The 23,283-nt window shown below is 35.6% G+C and overlaps 1 protein-coding gene across 3 annotated transcripts in view; it reads left to right on the forward strand.

Annotated features, from left to right (window-relative positions):
* tacr1a (tachykinin receptor 1a) overlaps positions 1-23,283 on the forward strand; it is a 55,820-nt gene that overhangs the window by 29,411 nt on the left and 3,126 nt on the right. For all 3 annotated transcript variants that reach the window (XM_044111673.1, XM_044111672.1, XM_044111674.1), the window contains exons 4-5: positions 10,169-10,319; positions 11,472-11,668. In XM_044111673.1, the coding sequence (XP_043967608.1) occupies positions 10,169-10,319; positions 11,472-11,668 (348 nt within the window). The remainder of the gene's footprint in view (positions 1-10,168; positions 10,320-11,471; positions 11,669-23,283) is intronic.

Here is a 23,283-nt window from a genome sequence, read left to right on the forward strand (position 1 = left end):
CCAAAGCGTCGTTTATCAGTGCCGGCTTGGGCCCTCTGGGGAGCCTGGTTCTGCCTGCAGGTCCCTCTGTTTTCACAGTCATACTTCACCTCCAGATGGCTCATTGTGAATGATGAAACTTTGTGTCACCGTTGCAGTTAAATGCATTCGGTGATTCGATTTGATTTTAAGCCAGTTGAACGTTTGAAAGAGTATGATTTTAAGTGTTTTTTAAGGACACTTTTCAAAGGGAAATACATTCACCAAGATGTCTCAGAGGTAGAAGAACACCACACAGGTAGCCAATAACACACTGTCATATAAAAATAGATTCAAAAAATAGAAATAAAAAAGCACACACCGCTTTTAACACCAGGATTTAACATTCAAAATAATATGATTGAAAACGACAATCTCTTGTTTTTGCTATAGATGTTATTAATGCCGTTTCCAATACACCATTTTTTTTCAAATTCAAAAATACTTTATTCATCTCAAAATATTTGCGATGAATAAGGTCAATGTTGTTGCAACCGATATTATCTAAAGCTCCAAAGATCCTGATGGCTGTGAGCAGAGCGATCTCCTGTAGCTGTCTGTATCAAAGCGAATCTTAACAAGCCTCTGACTGAAAGACACTGAACTAAATATTTACTTTCAAACTAACTATTTAGCTTGATAAATATTTACTTAGTCCTAAATTAAACATTTAGATTTTAATGTTTAATTTAAACATTAAAATCTAAAGTACTTAGCTGTCAAGCTAAACATTTAAGTCCAAACTAAATATTTAGCTACAAACTAACTATTTAATTTGATAATTAACCATTTAATTCCATCTTAAATATTTAGCTTCAAACTAACTTTTTAACTAAATATTTAGCTTGGAAACTAAACATTTTGCTCCAAGCTACATATTTATCTCCAGGCTAATTATTTAGCTTGCTGACTAGATATTTATTTTGAAGCTAAATGCTTTCTTGTCAGGCTAAATATTTATGCAACCTATGGTGAAATCTGCCCATAAGTATGCTTTGCTGGTTTAGATGCATTACCATGATCATGGTTATGATCATGGTAATGATTATCATGATAATGGTAATCATAATCATATGATTATGATCGTGATCACATGATGCATTCAGCCAATCAGGTTCCCTGGAGAGGTGGTTCCGGCCTGCTCCAGCTTTCCCCGGTCAAGTGTGAGGGGGGAGAGTTGGAGACAAAGCTGATCCAGGTTTGTACTTCCAGGTTTGTACTTCTAAACAGCTTCCTGTTTTGGTAACACTTTATTTGACGGGTTGTGAATGACACCGTCGTAAACATGACACCGTCGTAAACATGACGTAACACCTGAACTCATGAACATGAGTAAGTCTTCATGAATATTTATGACTGTTGTCATAAAGTGTCATTCGGTAAATCATGACACTTTTAATACAATGTTGACATTATTCAAACTCTCTTCGTTTTGACAACTTGACATTAACCAAGAAATTATGATCTGACATAAATGTGTTATAAAAGTATTGCTGGTTAAACTTTAATAACGTAAAGCTACATAATTCTTAAAGTTTTATTTTTATATGGCCCTTAAACCTCAGTAAAATTGAATTATTGATGATAAAACTGTGGATGTCTACAAATATATAGGTGATGAATATTTGTTGATAGCTGCATGTATTTATCTGATTTGTGAGCATGATCTTTGAAATATGTCTAGTTAACATGGAAAATCTAAATCCATGTCAGAATCTAACTCACTTATCCAAACTAATTATTTAAGAAGCCAATGAAATCCCTAAAATTCAGCACTTTGGAAGAGTCATATCATCTTACAACTATCCTTTCAAACTCCTCTGACATTAATGGCCCAGATCATCCTCATCCATAACATCTAGGATTTTTCTTTTATTGCACTTTTCAACAACTTTTTAAGATACATTCTTTTATACAAATTATTTTAAACTACACTGTGTTTCTTGTCTTTTTTTTTATCATTTATTCTACTACAGTAATATTTACATAAAGGAAATCACAGACTAAGGGGGGAAAAAACATGCTATTAAGCTGTAAACTAAATGTAGGAGAAGAGAAGCTGAGTGTTTTAGCCACCTTTGTCTCAACTCATTTGGAAAGTGGAGTTCTTCTTTATTTAAAGCATTAAATGGATCTGAAAAGCTTTTATAAGGTTTTATATTTTTAAATCTCACTTAGGAATCTTAAAAGCTCATGCATTTTTGGGGCATTATGTGTGCCGGCTGCTGAGGACCAGTGGCTCCACGCAGATGGCTACTGGATAGAAACAACTTTAAAACATTACTGTACCGTCTGCTTCATGGATTGTACCACACAACATCTGTTCAAATGTTTTTTATACTTTTACAATTCCACGTGACAGAAAACTCCTTCCCACACATTTCTCTCTGTAACTCAGCCAACAATGTCAACATTAATATATATATATATATATTTTTCTTAACATAGAAAGTATTCCTATATCAGTTCTCCTGTTCCTCTTTTTCTTCTCTGTTCTTATGAGTCACCAGTCCGATATTAATGATTGTATTGGTTCTGATGTTGAAACACATTCTTGATCAGGTATCATAACAATGTGTCAGATCTGTTCAGTTTATTTCTATGCTCTGTGCTCTGAGCGACTTTATTACATATTTTACATTGTATTTAAAATTCCCAAATCTTTTTTTCCTGTGAAATAATGTTAATTTGTACATGTTTGACCAAAGTAATCAACCTGTTGTTTCAGTCTGTTTCACTTCATTTGTTTTCCATTGGCTGTTCTACTCCTATTCACACTGACTGGACCAATCAAAGTCATGTTGTTTTTACATGATTCTCCAAGCTTGTGAAGTTGTTGGTGTTTTTCAGTGTGCTGTGCTGGTGCAGAGTTATCAAATAAATTTGGAATTCAGTACATTTATGTCTTTGTTCTAAAAAAAAAGAGACATTTTATGTCAGTTCAACGGTTTTTCTGTATCATCTCAAATCAGCCGATATTGAACCTCAGATTACTATCGGAAGTGAAAAAAGTGAATCGGTGCATTCCTCGTTAATGGGGAGTTTTTCCTCTTCACTGTCATGTTCAGTGCAATATTTAACTAGAGTCAATTGGAATGTGGGTGTGATTGAAACAACTGTTTTTGTAACGTATCTCAAGACTGAACTGATTTGAATCCGTAGCAGCTGACCCACCTTTTAGAATGACAAACAATAGAATTATATTTAGTGACTGTGTATAGGAGTCCATTTATTCTGTTTGGCAGATAAATAGCTGTGATCATTTTAACATGGACTTTTCAGCTACGGAGGCTTTTTGCTCGATTTAGAGCTGGGATTTCACTTCCACAGCCATCATTGGGAAAAGAACCAAGGTGTTCTGAAACCCAAAGAGTCACTCTGAGTCATGGGAGTATCAAATTATATTAAAAGATTTAGACAAGGAAGTTATTCAGAAAAACTGTAACTACATTTTCCACTAAATCTTCTCTTCCTCTTTTATTTTCATCAATTGTATTCCGGTGTCTTTTTTTTTAATCTGCACATTTTCAAGCTAGAATTTAAAGTATCTTGTGCACTTCAGTGGGTGTGTGTGTATGCGTGTGTTGGTGTGTTAGATGGCGAATGTGATACCAGCCCTCAAACCATCCCCAAAGTCACTTCAATCAGGCAAATCAGTGTTATCTGAAAATGAATGCACCAACTATCTGCTTGATCTACACCTCCGCTCTTGATTCACTTTGTGAAGGAGTGAGCAGCTGCAGTATGAGCTCTCCTGACCGAGAGCGTGAGCTGCTTCATCGGGGGTGATCTGCAACATGCTTTTGGTACCAAGAAAACGCATTTCAAATTAGGAAGATCTAGCATATAAACTGGCAAAAATACTTACTGGTCTGCTTTCAAAACATGTTTACTGGTAAATAAACAAATTTTAATTTGTGATTCATTACTTAACTTGGAAATACAGAAGATCTACCAACAATCCAGAGAAACAGTTCAAAAAGCATTTGTTTACATTCCATTAAATGTGTATGTGTTTAATCCCTTGTGGTCCACTAATAATTTTGAATGAATGAATGAACCTACCATCAAAACAATTAGTTAATAGCATATGATGTGCATATTATGTTTCATGGGTCGATTTCCCTCATTTCAGCCTGCGCTGAAAAATATGCACGTCCAAAAATCCACTAGATTGCGTTCGGGATCAGAAAAGTCAAACAGTAAAATCACAGAAGTATCTAAACACCAATTAAATCTCCCATATTTTTCCTTTTCAACTTTTCTTTATCCTACAGTTTTATGAGCAGTTGGCAAACAACAGATTAGTTATATTTCCCCCTAGGATTGCTCTTGTTTACACCCTTTGAATTTTCACCCTCATGAGAGTTTTTGCAACACTTCAATGCATTCAGTCTTTAGTCAGAGACGGGGTAATTTAGACCCCACTAACATTTTTCTCTGTGCGCGGTACAGTTGATCCCATGTGCGCTTTTATGAGGATTTTTGTGTGTGTGTGTGTGTGGTTACGGGAACTGACGGTCTGACGGGACAACCCCCACGCTGCTGACCTTGACAGCTGCCGCGTTCCTCCTGAGCGTCTCGCTAAGACAGAGGGAGGGTTAAAAAATCATGAGGACCGAGATTCATCATCAGGCTCTGCTGTTCAGTGTGTGATCCTCAGACTTTCAGCTGTCATTTAAAAATACTCTGTAATGGAGGGAAAGGAGTGTAGAGTGTTCCCTATTTTAACCAGCTTGTACTTTGAAGTAGTTTAGTGTCCACAAAGATGATTACTTATTAAAAGTCAGCTCAGGCTTCTCAGTCTGTATGTATCCGCTAATGGAAACTAGTTTTTCATTGCATTCGGTGGACAAGAGATGCAGCCTGATCTGAGTCAGCAGATGAAAAAAGCTCATCAGCGACATTGATAAATTATGAATGAAGCTGTCACTTCTGATTGGGCATTTTAATGAATTAATGCAGAGCAGGTGTTGTCTGTTAGTGAGACATAAGGGTTTCAGCACTGCTACTCTGAGCTCCTATCCCAGTGCTGTCAGATGCTCTCTACTCTAATTAGGAATGATTCACTTTAAATATCTAACATGTTTTTTGTGGTGTTCTGCTGCTGTAGCTCAACTACTTCAGGGATCAGCACTTTGAAACAAGTGCATAAGGAATCTCATAACACACAACCACTGGTTATTTAAGGCCCTGTTGCCTTTCTACTATCTCAAAGCAATCTGCATATAGTTCTTTGAAAGTGACAAGATATTTCATTCACACAACTCCTATGAGTGCCCTGATTGGTTAGAATCCTAGCTATGCTAACTAACAAGCGGTCAAACAGGTGCATTTATCAAAGTGGTTGTTGAGTGTAAGTAACTTTCTGGATTTCCGTTGTGCATACTGGAAGTACAAAAATAATTTTGCTTAATGGAAACGTTGATTTCAAAAAAGGTTTTTGGAAAAAAAGTCTGCTGTAGGGTGCGGTTGTTTTTTTGGCCATATCAAAATAGATGTATTTCACAAAAGTGCAATGGGAACACACGAGTCAAGTGATCAATAGCCTACTACAGCCAGAAATGACAAGTAAGACAACAGGAAGTTGTAGGAGTTTTGACGGTTTGTTTTTGTTTTGTTTTGTTATGTGTTTTTTGGCTCCACCAGAGCTGTCACAGCAACACACGGTTCATAAAAAAGTTGTCATTCAAATGTGATGAATCCATAACACTTCTGTAAAACCACAGACTACAATTTCTTCAAAACGCTGCATACATAGCCGCTCCCATGTATAAGGGGCTTGTTGCCCCAACGCCTGAATAAGACGCTGACGTCTCCTGTGATTGGCTGATAGATGATGAGCGCTGAATTATGAATATGTCTCATTTAGTGTGTACATCTGTCATTGCCATGATTCTTGATGAGTTATCATGTGAACAAACTTATTTACATGTGATTTTTATGGTATTTATTCAGATGTAAAGACCACAATTGCATTTCGTTTACATTAGCAGAGTATGCACAAAGATTTGTGCACATTTGTAATGGAAGAGCAGATACTATGAGTAGAGACTCTGACATAAAAAGTCAGAAGGCTGAGATTGTTTTGCTCTTCATCTTCTTTTCTCATTTCCTCCAATCAGCCTCCATCAGTTGCCTCTGTATGGTTCTTATCCACCTTAGGCAAATGTGACAAAACTACTGACTTTGTGTGTTCAAGCCACGTAGAAACTTCACACCTTTTTAGAAAGCAGATTTGAACAACTTCTGCAGACGTTTGACGACGTTGTGTTGCTTTCAAGAGAGCAAATCCATATGAGGCTCAGACTGAATAATATGCATATATCAAGTAAAAAAATATAAAAAATCAACTCATAAAGGCAAATTCATTGAAGTCTTCTCCTCTTAGCTCATTTGTCTCTTGCATGCATACAAATCACACTGGGCCAGCTAAGTGGATTTTCAGCAGCTTCTGCTTTCTTTGAAATTGATTTTTGTCAGCCTTGCAGAGAACGCTTTAATCACAGTGGTCTGGCAGGATGATTGGCTGCTTGCTTCACAATTACAGAAAGATTCGATTTTGCTGCCCTTTTCCTGAGCCATTTTGAGCCTGTCATTGGCCAGCCCCCAAAATCACAATAAACACAACACAATTGTATTTATTAACAGGTAAATTTGTCAGAGGAACAGAGATCTGAATAGATTTTTTAAAATGACTTTTACCTCGGCGGTGCTCTGACCTTGACTTTAGGAGTTGCTCCAGCTTCCTGTTTGATATTGAGGGATTGGACAACTTCTTATAAAATGTGAATTATTTGACTTCAGCTTGATAACTTTTATCTGACACACTTTGAAGCCAATCGATGCTTTAAAAAAATTCAAAGCTTGGAAACTGCAGCTCTGAGGAGGAGCTTTGTCCTCAAAGGCGGAGCTAGACCCACTCAGGCGTTTTACACAGCCAAATGGTTGCCATGGAGATTAAAGGATTTTTTTCAAACATGCATGAAATAATCAAGGCAACCTTCCAGGTATGTGTTTGATGAAGGAACAACATAACATGGTATAAGGCAAAAAAAATTTTTTTACATTTTTCATGACACTGCCCCTTTAACGACATAAAATATAATAAGTCTGGAAAAAATTGGCTAAACATTTCACTTAATCACCTGACAGAAGTATTTTTTCTATTTTACATCCACGCAAAATTTAAGCAAAACAAATCCTAATTTTCCAAAAGCAAGTTTCAATATGTCAAAAATGTATACGAACATGTGAAGAACAATTTGGTAAGTTTTCTTCTTAGCAAACACCAGTCACTATCCTTTAGTCGTTGTCTGAGTTTGCGGTAGGAAACTGTTGTTGAAAACTGTACAGGTCAGTCGCACCTTTAAGGCAACATCACGGATGTTTCCACCTCACAAGCTTACAGACAGACTGAGAAGCCTCTGACTGAAGAATGGACACAATTTTTGTTGAATTTCCCATGGGCAGAGCACGTTTTTTATCGTCTGTGTGTGTGTGTGTGTGTATGCACACCTCAGCATGTTGTAATTTGTGCTTTGATTTCTCTTCTGCTCCTGCGTATTTAGTGGGAATTAACATAATTGTGGTTAATTACCACAAAAAATGGGCTCCTGGGCTTATCTTTACATTGAGGACAGCGGGGAGAAATGGATCACAGAGTCCGCCACTCGTCTCCTTCTGAACACAGTTAATCACAACATACTTACTTGTTTGAAGCCCAGAAGGATACGATACAATTTTGTGCATTTTAACAGACATTTTAGTGGACATTTCGACATGCACATGCTCAGTAGAGAGCAAATACTTTCCACTTAGTGAGCAGGATCAAGCAGTGTGTCCATGACAGATAAGCACGTCATTAGCTCCATGTTTAAACTGTCATATTTAATTATCCCATAAAGGATTTTAATTCACTGGACAATCATTGTTGAGAAACTGTGCCTGACGCCACATATTAAATTACTAAATAGAATTAAAAAAAGACCAACTGTGTTTTTAACACGTCAACAAGAACTGATTCTAATAAAGAGCTTTGTCTCTGGAGTTTTGTCTCAAGAAAAGCTATTTCATAAGTTTTGAATTAACTGGGGAGTATCAGTGCCTCCGATACTCCCCTGATTTCAAAACAAATATGAGGTTTGTTATCAAGTGCTCCAAAGTTTCTGGGAAGGGAGGTTACTCCAACGGTCAATGACTTAAGTTCAGGACCCTAAATAGCCTAAATGCCTTATATTTCGGCTAATTTTCACTGCTTTTAGTTGTGTCGTCTAAGAGAAAGTAATTTTTGAGTTAACAAATATAAAGTAATTGTGGAGGATCACCAATACCTGTTCAGCACTTACATTATCTCGGTAATGAAGCATTTTGTCCTGTAGACCAAGAGCTAATTCTGGTCATGGAGCCTAAGTTGCATGCAAGAAGTGAGAGAAATATAGTGAAAACATATTTATTCACAGAATCCCAACATCATCTCAACTGTAAATTGAATAATTATATAGAATCTAGTCACAAATAAACATTATTTTGACTAAGGATATTGTTTAAGGAAATAAACCAACATGGAAGCTAAGGGGTTTAAAGTTGTGGTATGTAACTGTTATGAAAAATATTTTTTACATATTTGTTGAATCTGTTGTGACATTTTGATATGAAACAATCTGAGAAAAAAATTGCGCTTCTCTGCCCTCTCCCAGTGCTAAGTAAAAACAACCAATCAGAGCCAGGAGGCGGGTCTTAGTGCTGTCAATCACCATTCTATCTTCTCCCCATCAGCAGAGCCCGTTGTGTTAGCTCAGGTTAGTTAGCATGGCCGCCGATGACGGAGGATCATTTGTTTTCCTATAATGGTGACTTGTTTCTCCGTTATTAGCACACATTGGGCAGTGTGTACATGAGGACTGATCGACATCGCTGAGTCCCTCCGCTTGGCTCCGATTGGCTGTTTTAGGTCGGGAGTGGTGCATTTCAGGAGGTGAGGGAGCTCGAGCATTTCAGATTATCTGTCTCCTAACATAATGTCAGGACTTGGCGACAGTTTCAACAAATGTGTAAAGAACTCATCACTTCTTTACACAGCATAACTAACTCAGCTCTCAGAAACACAAACCAGAAAAATAGGAGAATAATAGATTTTAAAGCTTTTATCATAACATCTTCTTAATCATTGGGTTGTGATCATCTCAAGGGTGTCATTCTCTATTCAGAACAGTGACATTTTTTAGATCCGTGGATGAATAGTTATGTGAAGGTCCGTTATTGTGAATTCCTGAAGGCTACATTGTTTCACATTGATGTGAATCTACATTTGCTTTTACACAGTTTTTCTGTTTCTTTTAGTAGGAATGAAGGTTTTTGTTCTGCTTGTTCAGATTTTCCAATGTTCACCTGAACTTGAACTTGTTTGTCTTGAATGGAGGTTTCTTCATACATTTGCACGTTGTCACTGCTGCTGTTCTTCTACAGTGTGAGGATATAGAGAGAAGCATATGATGATAGTTTTAGACGCAGAGACAGAAAGATTAGGAATCAAACACTGACTTAAACAAGAACAACAGGCATCTGTGTTACCAGGGAAAGCTGGGTAATGATCACACATCATACACAGAAGTAGAGGCGAGTAGATCGATCCAAAATATCGATACCCAGTCAGCATCAGTGTCAGATTGGTAATAGTGTGGTAAAACTGATACTTTAGCTTCATATTCCCTCTTGAAAGGTTATTTTATTTTTGTGTTGAAGATTTTCAAGGATACCTAAATGCTTTAGATTTAATCTCAAATTGTATTACTTTTGTGCTTTGAATTAGGCAAAATGCACCCAATTTCTTTTTCTGTTGTTTCTGTTTATCAAGTTAATATATTTTTGCTGACAGCGTTACACTTTGTCCCTAGGTTTAAACAAAACAATTCAAAGGGAAAAACAAAACAAAAACACAAACACCAGGCAGTCAGAAGTTAGATATAGCAAACCCAAATAATAAAAAGTATCTGTATCGATACTGGCCCTATATTCACTTGTTATCGGATCGATACCGATATGCGGTATCGGACGCCTCGACACAGAAGATAATCATCCCTTCATCTAACCACAGCTTAGCTTCTGTAGTTCCGGTTTGACCAGAGATGTGTGTGTGTGTGTGTTGCAGGTACCATGTGTGTGTGGCCATCCTGATCTACTTCCTGCCGTTGCTGGTGATGGGCTGGGCTTACCTGGTGGTGGGCCTGAACCTCTGGGCCAGTGAGATCCCAGGAGACTCCTCCGACCGCTACCACGAGCAGCTCACTGCCAAGCGCAAGGTGCCCTCCACCCCCCGCATTTCTGACTCCTAACAACGTTCGTGTTATCTGAATGTTTTTTTTCTTATTCATGTCTGTACTTTCCATCCTTCAGCAGCCGTGGCTGAAAGTTTTGCTGCGTTTGTTGTGTTTTGAGATAAAATAATGATGCTTGTACCACAAGACTGAAGCCAGCGCTCGTTTTCATGTCGTGCTGCTGGTGCTTTTCCAGCCCACCTGTCGTCCGTTCCTTTCAACTAACTGCAGGCACTTTACCCACTGCTTCGCTTCAGCCCATTTTCACCAACATACCTGGTACTTTTTTTGCAGTCATTTTCACAGCCCGTTTTTTCCCAGTGTCTTTAAAATTATGGATGATGGCCTTGCATAGACATGTAGAGGTTAGTAGACTTTTAGATTCTTATCTTGAATCGCTACCATTGTTGCACTTTTCAAATGGTTATTTGTTTTTATTAAAGTTTAGTCGTCTTTGAATGCACATATTTTCCCAGTCAGTAAAACACCGATCCACCCTCTGCTCTAATGAGCCAGCCTCTCACATCTGTTTCATCTCTCAGTATTATTCCCAGGTCATTGACAGTCAGCAGAGTCAGTGATTGTCTGTTCTCACTAATGATGCGCCTACGGACGTAACGTTTTCATTTTGCCAGTGGAGAGTTCAAACCAGCAGAGATTTTCTCTTTCTTTTGTTTCCTTGACGGCAAGTTTTGTTGCAATCTGTTAGGCAAACCGAGAGGTTTGTCTTTGGAAACAGAGTGAGAGCTGAGTCCTCAGCCGAGATAAATCAATGAACCACAGCTTTCCTTGTGCAGAGCCAATTACAACATTAACAGAAAACCGACAACACCATCAGTAACATTGTTGACAGTAATGTCTCTCTTCTTTAATCCTTGATATAATACAGTAGGAATAAAAGATTTGGGTAATGATTTGGTTGCATGAAATAATTTATATCTTAGTCTACACAGGATGTAATGAGTGCGTAGATTTGAGGCTTAACCGTAAATGCAAACTTCTCCTAAAAAGGCACCTGAAAGTTATCAGTAAAAGCAACCAGACTGTTCTAATCAAGGGTTCCAACATTTTCAGATCGTATCTTGCTGCAGAAAAATGTTTTCTGATCGCACTCCCGTGCTGTCTTTGGTCCAACAGGTGGTGAAGATGATGATCGTGGTGGTGTGTACATTTGCCATCTGCTGGCTGCCCTTCCATGTCTACTTCCTGCTGTACCAGTTCTTCCCTGAGCTGTTTGAAGAAACATACATCCAGCAGTTTTATCTGGCCATCATGTGGCTGGCCATGAGCTCCACCATGTACAACCCCATCATTTACTGCTGCCTCAACGACAGGTTAGTCAGCATCTCCGCACAGGCAAATCTGTTATTCATATTATCATAAAGCCTCATATGTTTACCATGTAGTCTAAGTGAATATTGATTTGGAAACAGCTTGAAGGCAAAAAGATTCCCTCACATAGGTTTGTATGTTTGTGGTGGTTATAATTTGGTCTGTGTGTTTCTTTGAAGAACTCTGAAGGATGCTCTTCAACTTATTCATAATGAGTTTTTCTGTACAGAAGTAGTGGAATCTCATCTCAGGGCGGAAGCAAAAATGATAGCGTATGCATTCATTTCTTTTGACAGGAAAATATCAGAGCAGCTCTTTCAAAGCAACCAGCTGATCTGAAATGTTGAAGCAAAATGCTGATTTCCAAACGTTGAACTCATGATGTTTCAGCTACAAGTCAGAAACAAGTGAGAGTTGCTAAATGAGCCGAGCGGCCAGGCTAACTACTTTTAGCTTAGCAAATGTGATTCCATCTCCCTCTTAGTCCATAAACTCTCCTTCGTAAAAACCAAAAACTATGTCAAGCGAGGGTTAAAATGTTTTTTGGAAAATTGAAAAAGTTATTTCAAACTTTGCCATTTCCACCAATATTTACTAATGAGATCCAACAAAAATGTACATATAAAACATTGAAGGAAACACAGTATACAGTGTCCTGTGAACAGAGCAAGTAGAGATCACTATTTGATTTGCAGTTGATAAATTACACAGATGCCACTATTGAATATATGCCTTTTATTTTAATGTCATGAGGCGATACCTCAGGTAATTAGGATTACGCTTCTACATAACTGGTGCTATAGCATACACAGTTTGATCGCCAGGTTTTTAATTCTCAGATGTTCTCGAACAAGTTGAAAAATTGGCTCTGCACTCATGAACAATGGCTTCATTTAAGTCGGATTAGAACACTGAATTCATCCCGATGCACACTCACTGTACACAGACGGGTCTGTCTTCACTTCAAAAACCCAGAACTTGTTCTACAGATTATGGTTGCTCACATTTAGACCCGTGTCACCCACAGCACACACATTTTTTGATACACCAACATGCACTCCAAGACATGAAAGACTTCAGCTTCAGCGACAAGTTGCTGTAAATTCAGCACGACAGAGAGAGACTGCTCATGCTCACTTTGGGATCACTTGTTCAGGAATCTGTCAGCACCCAGAGAGCTTCCAAAAGCAGAGAGGGGGTAGGATAAACACCAAACTTTCTAAACGATCTCAGGAGCTGGTTAAAGGTGAGGAGTGGGCGTTGGGACTGTAGCGCACAAGGCATCCAACTTCTGAAATATCAATCCAAAGTCTTGATTTTCTTCCAAAACAAAGACAGATGGTCAGCTCTGTTTGTTGTCTTTAATCGTTGCCCGTTGTTCTCTCCTCCAGCCACTTGTCTTTGTGCAACTGGTGAAATAAGATTTCACACTTAGTTGTGTTCTCCGAGGAAATTCATTCAGTCCTAATAAGGCAGACATGTGGGTTGGTTCAGCCTAGGCTGAGTCACTGTTTCCATCCAGGTTATCAGCAGGTTTTGGCTCATTTCAAATAAAACCCATGATCCATCAGCATCCCTCTTCTCTGGCATAGGTGGGGGTTTTTTATCTTCTCATCCTTTTTTTTTTTTTACAAAAAGCCCTCCCTTTATTTGTTCACATCTTCTCTCACTGTAAAAAAAACCTTTCAACAGAAGATCATCCCTGAATATTCTCTGATTAAGTGGGATGTCAAAGTTATTTTTGTCTCTTTTCTAACAGCTTTACAAATGTTTGCAGACACAGGGACGCTTTGGTTAGACTGCTTGTGCTGTTAGACAGTCGGAGAACTGCTATTGCCATTTATTATTATTTTTTACTCATCTACTGAACTCTCTGCGGTAGTAATTCATCAAGATGGAGCTAATGTAAACATCGTGTCCAAGTCGTCTGCTTGTGTAAGTTGACATTTTAAAGCTTCCTTTCTAAGCTAAGCTCTCTGAATAATCATCCACTGGATCCAAACCAACAAACTGCATAGAGGTAGTGGATTCAGAATATAGAAATTACTGTTTCATTCATTTAAAAAAAAACTATCAGAACCACATTGACCACTTAAATTTGACAAAAACAACAAAAAAGAAATCTCAAAAGACGCAAATGTGTTTTAACATAACACACAAGTTTGATGAACCAAGCTTGTCACATATTTCCTTTTAGTGCAGAGACTGGACTAATCTGTTAGAATGTATTATTAACCATAATATAGAGCACAGGGCCGTGCAGAGACCTTTGGAGGGGCAGGGGCTCAAATTTAAAATAGGGGCACATTGAACAAAAACACTGTACAACAACATACCAACAACCCATATTAATCAATAATCTACTGGATCCTACTACATCATTGCCATCACATGGGGAAATCCAAAGTAAATATAGTCTAAAATTTCCCCAACAAGCATAAAGTTTCTGTTTCTGCTGCTGACAGTCCTGGAGGGCTGAGTTGATCTGAGACTGTAGCTCCTCTGATCAGAGGAGAGAAAGTCTCTGGTTATGAAGTTATGAAATACGCAAAATTGCTGCCATTTTACTAATTAAGTCCCAATGATATCTATTTAACTTCTAGAACAACCTGGATGCAGAGTGATTTATAGATCTAAAGAGCTCAAAGGGGTTAACTACATAATAGCTTGATGTTAGCACCTTTGAGACCTAGAATTATAAGACTGGAATATCAAGATAAAGAAAACTCAGTAGCTGCTGGTAGGGGCCATTTAGGGGCCTCCAAACATTCAGGGGCCTCCAGACACTCAGGGGTCCCTAGAAATGGTTTAATTGTAACACAGACCATAGATCGAAACCTGTAGCATTATTTATAGAGAATGACAATGTTATTAAATTTTATTTAATGAATTCAGCTGAGAAAAATAAATAGTACATTTAGGATTTAATTATGAAGTTTACTTTTTAAAAGTTTAAAGAATCATCTTGATAGTTTGATTGTTGTGTTACCATGGCTACAATATGGTGTAATCTTTGTCTTTGAATTGGGCTTGTTCACAAATAGATCACAGCAAATAACCAATAATCAGTGATTGATTTTAAACTCAGCCAATAAACCTGGTCTCCCTCTCACAGATTCACCTTATCAATATTTAAATATGTTAGTGATGCTGAGGTTCTTTATAGGACGGGTTCTACCTTGGGCCGGCCCTGCATGAACAACCGCTGCGATGCACATCTCTGGAATCTACCTGGAATCTACCTGGAATCTACCTGGAATCTACCAGTGGCCCCTGTCAGTCCGCCGATGCTTTAGACACATTTTGATTGATTTCCTTGTGGCGTGTTTGGCTTTTTGCTGCGGTTCTAATTATTACTACAATATTTTCTCTGATGTTTATTTTTTGAACTCTAAATGCTCTAATTGGGCCGAATGTTCCTTTAACACTTGAGGTTCTGCAGTAACTTCTATTTACAGCTGGAGGTGCTATTTACGAACCTCCAGCCCAGATCCCGTCAGCAGCGGCTTTAACCCGCCTGGTAGAAACGTTAAGGAGAAGCAGAGCGAGCAGTCAATAGGTGGTACCACCCGGTACCAGGTGGTACCGGGGTATTCGAGCTGCGTTGCGACTCGCGGCGACCCCTGTGTTACAGACATTCTTTATATCTGTCGGTGGTACCGACTCAGACTGCCTGTAGCGAACCGAGCATTTAGCAGAATGATTAAGTTAAAGTCAGAAGTTTTCTCTGGAGCTGAAGCATTTTGTGTTTAGGTCAGTGTTCCTCAATTCCTGTCCTCACGCCCCTCCGCCCTGCATGTTTTAGGTGTTTCCCTTCTGCTACACACCTAGATTGAATCTGTAGGTGATTAACAGGCTTCTGCAGTACTTGATGGTCATGCAATCATTTGAATCAACTGTTCTGGAATAGAGGCAAATCTAAAACATGCAGAGCAGGGGGGCTTGAGGACTGGAATTGAGAAGCACTGGTTTAGGGTGAGGCAGGTTTTGTCCCGCTATTGCAAGGACGAATATAAAAATATAAATAGAAACAGTTTTTCTAACGTCAACATTAGACCTACGCCTTTATTCACAAACCAGTGTATGAAAAAAAAAATTCTTGCCCATAATTTGATAGAAGACACAGATCCGCCCCCTCCTCCTCCTCACCATGGACCCGATGTCTGAACAACATGGAGGCTCAGAGAGTCATTATTAGACTGAGGGCAGTCAGAGTAGTTTTTTTTTTGTTTTGTTTTTTTTTACTAAATTATTTTATTTAGCTAAATATTATTTTTGAGGGGCACAAACAGGCCTTCTGACATACAGGTATCTTATAATACTTAAGAATCGTCACTTTGGTGAATTTTACAGAAAAGTTAGTTTGTTTGTTTTTTTATCATTGATGGTAGATATACTATAAAACAGAAATTGAACAGAAAAGTAAAAATCTGATTTATGCTTCGTGACAGTTTATTACCATTAAAAGAATAAACGCTCATTTCTTAGCACCAAATTAATAAGTAATATTATTGTTTATAAAACATAAGTTTTTTTGAAATACTGCTTATATGCTTACACAACAAATTTAGAGTTGGTAAACTTTGCAAAACTAACATATCTGATGTTTACATTGCGGCCCTTGGTTACCAGACAACACTGTCATCTCTTAGCAACAGCTTAACAACAAATATTGTTATTGTTCAAAAAACATAACATTTCCTCTGCTCTTTTGAAATACTACTCATCTTATTCTACTTAAGAATTGTCAAGTTGGTGAATTTTGGAGAAAAGTGAAAATGTTTTTTGTTTTTTTTTGCCAATAATGGTACACAGACATTGAACACAAAAGTAAAAATCTGATTTATACTTCGTGGCAGTTTGTTACCAGAAAAAGAAAAAACGGTCATCTATTAGCACCAAGATAATAAGGAATAATATTGTTCATAAAACATAAGTTGTTTTGAAATATTGCTTACATGCTTACACAACAAATTTAGAGTTGGTAAACTTTGCAAAACTAAAATATGTAATGTTTACATTGTGGCCCTTGGTTACCAGAAAACGCTGTCATCTCTTAGCAACAGCTTAACAACAAATATTGTTATTGTTCAAAAAACATAAGATTTCCTGTGCTCTTTTAAAATACTACGTATCTTATAATACTAAAGAATTGTCACTTTGGTGAATTTTACAGAAAAGTTAATTTTATTTATTTTCTTAATCATTGATGGTAGACATACTATAAAACAGAAATTCAACACAAAAGTAAATATCTGATTTATACTTCATGGCAGTTTGTTACCAGAAAAAGAAAAAAAACGCTCATCTATTAGCACCAAATTAATAATGAATAATATTGTTCATAAAACAAAAGTTGTTTTGAAATACTGCTAATATGCTTAGACAACAAAATTAGAGTTGGTAAACTTTGAAAAACTAAAATATCTAATCGTTACATTGTGGCCCTTGGTTACCAGAAAATACTGTCATCTCTTAGCAACTGCTTAACAACAAATATTGTTATTGTTCAATAAACATAAGATTTCCTCTGCTCTTTTAAAATACTACTCATTTTATTCTACTTAAGAATTGTCAAGTTGGTGAATTTTGGAGAAAAATGAAAATGATTTTTTTACCATCAATGGTACACAGACATTGATCACAAAAGTAAAAATCTGATTTAAACGTCATGGCAGTTTGTTACCAGAAAAAAACACTCATCTCTTAGCACCAAATTAATAATTAATATTATTGTTTATAAAACATAGGTTCTTTTTTTCTTTTTTTTTACTTTTTCTTTTCTGTAACTGTTTTATATCAACACATACACATGTCCACCCCTGTCACAATTCACATCTTATTTATGCAGACCATTCCTGACATTTATCCCACACCAAGGAAGCTGGTCGTACAATTCCAGCTCTGCCAAAAGTCATCCAGGGAATGTTGGTGAAGGAAACAGTCCAGCAGAGAAACATCTCCCTCAAATAGACATTGGATCCTTTAAGAGGCACCTATATACATCAACATCCATGGATATATATATTACAATAATTACAGTGACAGTGACAACAATAAACATAATGAGAATACAAATTAAAGCAGTAGAAGTACACAAAGAAATTAGTACAAAATACATTTGAAAGAAACACAAACAGACAAATAGAGGTGTCAAGGATACAGTATGAAATTAGTTATAGGTCTCCACTTTGTTTCAAAGATCTCCATCTTGAGTTGCAGCCTCGATGTTGTTTTTTCCATAATATAGACTTTTCTAATTCTCTCTCTCCACTGTGCAATATTGGGAGGCTGTGGCCTCAACCAAGCATATGTTATACATTTCTTTGCAATCAGATGCAAAATTTTGATCAAGTATTTATTGTTTTTGTCGGTCATGTCCGAGGTAATTATTCCTAAAATATAGACAGAAGCATCCAGATCCAAATAAATACCTAAAATATTCTTTATGTCTGTTTGCACCTCTTTCCAAAACTCGAACACCTCCGGACAGTCCCAAAATATATGAGTAAAATCCCCCACCTTTCCACAATTTCTCCAACAAAGCCTAGATGTTTTACCATAATTAGATGTGATAACTGGAGTGTTAAAGTAACACATCTTAACCTTCCATTCAAATTCCCTCCATATCGGGCTGTTAGTTAATTTGTGTCCAGATCTAAATGTTTCTTCCCACTCTTCATCTGTTATTATTATATTAGCCTCCAGTTCCCACTTCTCCTTAATTTCCTTGTTATTAGCATTGGACTCATATTGCAGGCTTTTGTATAGTTTTGAGATTAAACCTTTTGTTGATTCACCTTTTGCTATTGATAATAAAATTTCTTCAGTCTTGGTCATATCTGTTGAGATTTTTTGCCATACACTATGATTCTGGAGATAATGTCTAAGTTGCAAATATATGTAAAAATCAGTTTTTTGTAGATTCAATTCCCGTTGGATTTGAATCTACAAAATGAAAAAGATTTCATTGTTGCTCCATTAAAAAGCTGTGCTATAAATACCAGTCCTCCATTTGTCCATCTCTCAAACCCTTTATCCATAGTGGCTGGGGTAAAATCTGGAATCTTCGCTATTTTTACAATTTTTGATATAGATTCAGGAAACTTAAATTTCTTTTTTATTCTTGACCAAATGTTAATCGTTTCCTTAATCCAGTAATTTTGAATTTTGAGATTTCTTTGAACTCTCCTTGTTGTAAAGGGCAGTGAATCTAGGGACAGGTTTGGGCAGGCTCTTTGCTCCATATCTACCCATATTGTCTCTTGATCCTTTGCTAACCATAGTGTTATGGTCCTCAGTTGAGCAGCCCAATAATAATTCTTTAATTCAGGTAATCCTAACCCTCCATTACTCTTTGAGGACTGAAGTATTTTAAGTTTGATTCTTGCCTTTCTATTTTGAATTTTACAGAAAATTTAGTTTGTTTTTTTATCATTGGTGGTAGATATACTATAAAACAGAAATTGAAAATAAAAGTAAAAATCTGATTTATACTTCGTGACAATTTACCATTAAAAGAATAAACGCTCTTTTCTTAGCACCAGATTAATAAGTAATATTATTGTTTATGAAATATAAGTTCTTTTGAAATACTGCTTATATGCTTACACAAAAAATTTAGAGTTGGTAAACTTTGAAAAACTAAAATATCTAATGTTTACAATTTGGCACCTTGATTACCAGACAACGCTGTCATCTCTTAGCAACAGCTTAACAACAAATATTGTTATTGTTCAAAAAACATAACATTTCCTCTGCTCTTTTGAAATACTACTCATCTTATTCTACTTAAGAATTGTCAAGTTGGTGAATTTTGGAGAAAAGTGAAAATGTTTTATTTGCCATTAATAGTACACAGACATTGAACACAAAAGTAAAAATCTGATTTATACTTCGTGGCAGTTTGTTACTAGAAAAAGAAAAAACGGTCATCTATTAGCACCAAGATAATAAGGAATAATATTGTTCATAAAACATAAGTTGTTTTGAAATATTGCTTATATGCTTAGACAACAAATTTAGAGTTGGTAAACTTTGCAAAACTAAAATATGTAATGTTTACATTGTGGCCCTTGGTTACCAGAAAACGCTGTCATCTCTTAGCAACAGCTTAACAACAAATATTGTTATTGTTCAAAAAACATAAGATTTCCTGTGCTCTTTTGAAACATTATAATACTAAAGAATTGTCACTTTGGTGAATTTTACAGAAAAGTTAATTTTATTTATTTTCTTAATCATTGATGGTAGACATACTATAAAACAGAAATTCAACACAAAAGTAAAAATCTGATTTATACTTCATGGCAGTTTGTTACCAGAAAAAGAAAAAAAACGCTCATCTATTAGCACCAAATTAATAATGAATAATATTGTTCATAAAACAAAAGTTGTTTTGAAATACTGCTTATATGCTTAGACAACAAATTTAGAGTTGGTAAACTTTGAAAAACCAAAATATGTAATGTTTACATTGTGGACTTGGTTACCAGAAAACGCTGTCATCTCTTAGCAACTGCTTAACAACAAATATTGTTATTGTTCAAAAAACATAAGATTTCCTGTGCTCTTTTGAAATACTACGTATCTTATAATACTAAAGAATTGTCACTTTGGTGAATTTTACAGAAAAGTAAATTTTATTTATTTTCTTAATCATTGATGGTAGACATACTATAAAACAGAAACTCAACACAAAAGTAAAAATCTGATTTATACTTTGCGACAGTTTGTTACCAGAAAAAGAAAAAAAACGCCCATCTTTTAAAACCAAATTAATAAATCATATTATTGTTTATAAAACTTAAGTTCTTTTGAAATACTGCTCATCAGTTTGGACACAACAAATTTAGAGTGGATAAACTTAGCAAAACTAAAATATCTAATGTTTACATTGTGGCCCTTGGTTACCAGAAAACACTGTCATCTCTTAGCAACTGCTTAACAACTAATATTGTTATTGTTCAAAAAACATAAGATTTCCTCTGCTCTTTTGAAATACTACTCATATTATTCTACTTAAGAATTGTCAAGTTGGTGAATTTTGAAGAATTTGAAAATGTTTTATTTGCCATTAATGGTACACAGACATTGAACACAAAAGTAAAAATCTGATTTATACTTCGTGGTAGTTTGTTACCAGAAAAAGAAAAAACGGTCATCTATTAGCACCAAGTTAATAAGGAATAATATTGTTCATATAACATAAGTTGTTTTGAAATATTGCTTACATGCTTACACAACAAATTTAGAGTTGGTAAACTTTGCAAAACTAAAATATGTAATGTTTACATTGTGGCCCTTGGTTACCAGAAAACGCTGTCATCTCTTAGCAACAGCTTAACAACAAATATTGTTATTGTTCAAAAAACATAAGATTTCCTGTCCTCTTTTGAAACACTACGTATCTTATAATACTAAAGAATTGTCACTTTGGTGAATTTTACAGAAAAGTTAATTTTATGTATTTTCTTAATCAATGGTGGTAGACATACTATAAAACAGAAATTCAACACAAAAGTAAAAATCTGATTTATACTTCATGGCAGTTTGTTACCAGAAAAAGAAAAAAAACGCTCATCTATTAGCACCAAATTAATAATGAATAATATTGTTCATAAAACAAAAGTTGTTTTGAAATACTGCTTATATGCTTAGACAACAAATTTAGAGTTGGTAAACTTTGAAAAACGAAAATATGTAATGTTTACATTGTGGCCTTGGTTACCAGAAAACGCTGTCATCTCTTAGCAACTGCTTAACAACAAATATTGTTATTGTTCAAAAAACATAACATTTCCTCTGCTCTTTTGAAATACTACTCATCTTATTCTACTTAAGAATTGTCAAGTTGGTGAATTTTGGAGAAAAGTGAAAATGTTTTTTTTTTTTTTGCCAATAATGGTACACAGACATTGAACACAAAAGTAAAAATCTGATTTATACTTCGTGGCAGTTTGTTACCAGAAAAAGAAAAAACGGTCATCTATTAGCACCAAGTTAATAAGGAATAATATTGTTCATAAAACATAAGTTGTTTTGAAATATTGCTTATATGCTTAGACAACAAATTTAGAGTGGATAAACTTTGCAAAACTAAAATATGTAATGTTTACATTGTGGCCCTTGGTTACCAGAAAACGCTGTCATCTCTTAGCAACAGCTTAACAACAAATATTGTTATTGTTCAAAAAACATAAGATTTCCTGTGCTCTTTTGAATCACTACGTATCTTATAATACTAAAGAATTGTCACTTTGGTGAATTTTACAGAAAAGTTAATTTTATTTATTTTCTTAATCATTGATGGTAGACATACTATAAAACAGAAATTCAACACAAAAGTAAAAATCTGATTTATACTTCATGGCAGTTTGTTACCAGAAAAAGAAAAAAAACGCTCATCTTTTAACACCAAATTAATAAATCATATTATTGTTTATAAAACTTAAGTTCTTTTGAAATACTGCTCATTAGTTTGGACACAACAAAATTACAGTGGATAAACTTTGCAAAACTAAAATATCTAATGTTTACATTGTGGCCCTTGGTTACCAGAAAAGGCTGTCATCTCTTAGCAACTGCTTAACAACAAATATTGTTATTGTTCAAAAAACATAAGATTTCCTCTGCTCTTTTAAAATACTACTCATCTTATTCTACTAAAGAATTGTTAAGTTGGAAAATTTTGGAGAAAAGTGTAAATGTTTTTTTGCCATTAATGATACACAGACATTGATCACAAAAGTAAAAATCTGATTTAAACTTATAGCAGTTTGTTACCAGAAACAACGCTCATCACTTAACACCAAATTAATAAGGAATAATATTGTTTATAAAATAGAAGTTCTTTTTAAATACTGCTTATATGCTTAGACAACAAATTTAGAGTTGGTAAACTTTGAAAAACTAAAATATGTAATGTTTATCTTGTGGCCTTGGTTACCAGAAAACGCTGTCATCTCTTAGCAACAGCTTAACAACAAATATTGTTATTGTTCAAAAAACATAACATTTCCTCTGTTCTTTTGAAATACTACTCATCTTATTCTACTTAAGAATGGTCAAGTTGGTGAATTTTGGAGAAAAGTGAAAATGATTTTTTTTGCCATTAATGGTACACAGACATTGAACAGAAAAGTAAAAATCTGATTTATACTTTGCGACAGTTTGTTACCGGAAAAAGAAAAAACGCTCATCTTTTAACACCAATTTAATAAATCATATTATTGTTTATAAAACTTAAGTTCTTTTGAAATACTGCTCATCAGTTTGGACACAACAAATTTAGAGTGGATAAACTTTGCAAAGCTAAAATATCTAATGTTTACATTGTGGCCCTTGGTTACCAGAAAACACTGTCATCTCTTAGCAACTGCTTAACAACAAATATTGTTATTGTTCAAAAATCATAAGATTTCCTCTGCTCTTTTAAAATACTACTCATCTTATTCTACTTAAGAATTGTCAAGTTGGTGAATTTTGGAGAATTTGAAAATGTTTTTTTTTTTTTGCCATTAATGGTACACAGACTTTGATCACAAAAGTAAAAATCTGATTTATACTTTGTGGCAGTTTGTCACCGGAAAAAGAAGAAAACGCTCATCTATTAGCA

This window comes from Gambusia affinis, linkage group LG03, assembly GCF_019740435.1.
Source record: "Gambusia affinis linkage group LG03, SWU_Gaff_1.0, whole genome shotgun sequence".
NCBI lineage: Eukaryota > Metazoa > Chordata > Actinopteri > Cyprinodontiformes > Poeciliidae > Gambusia > Gambusia affinis.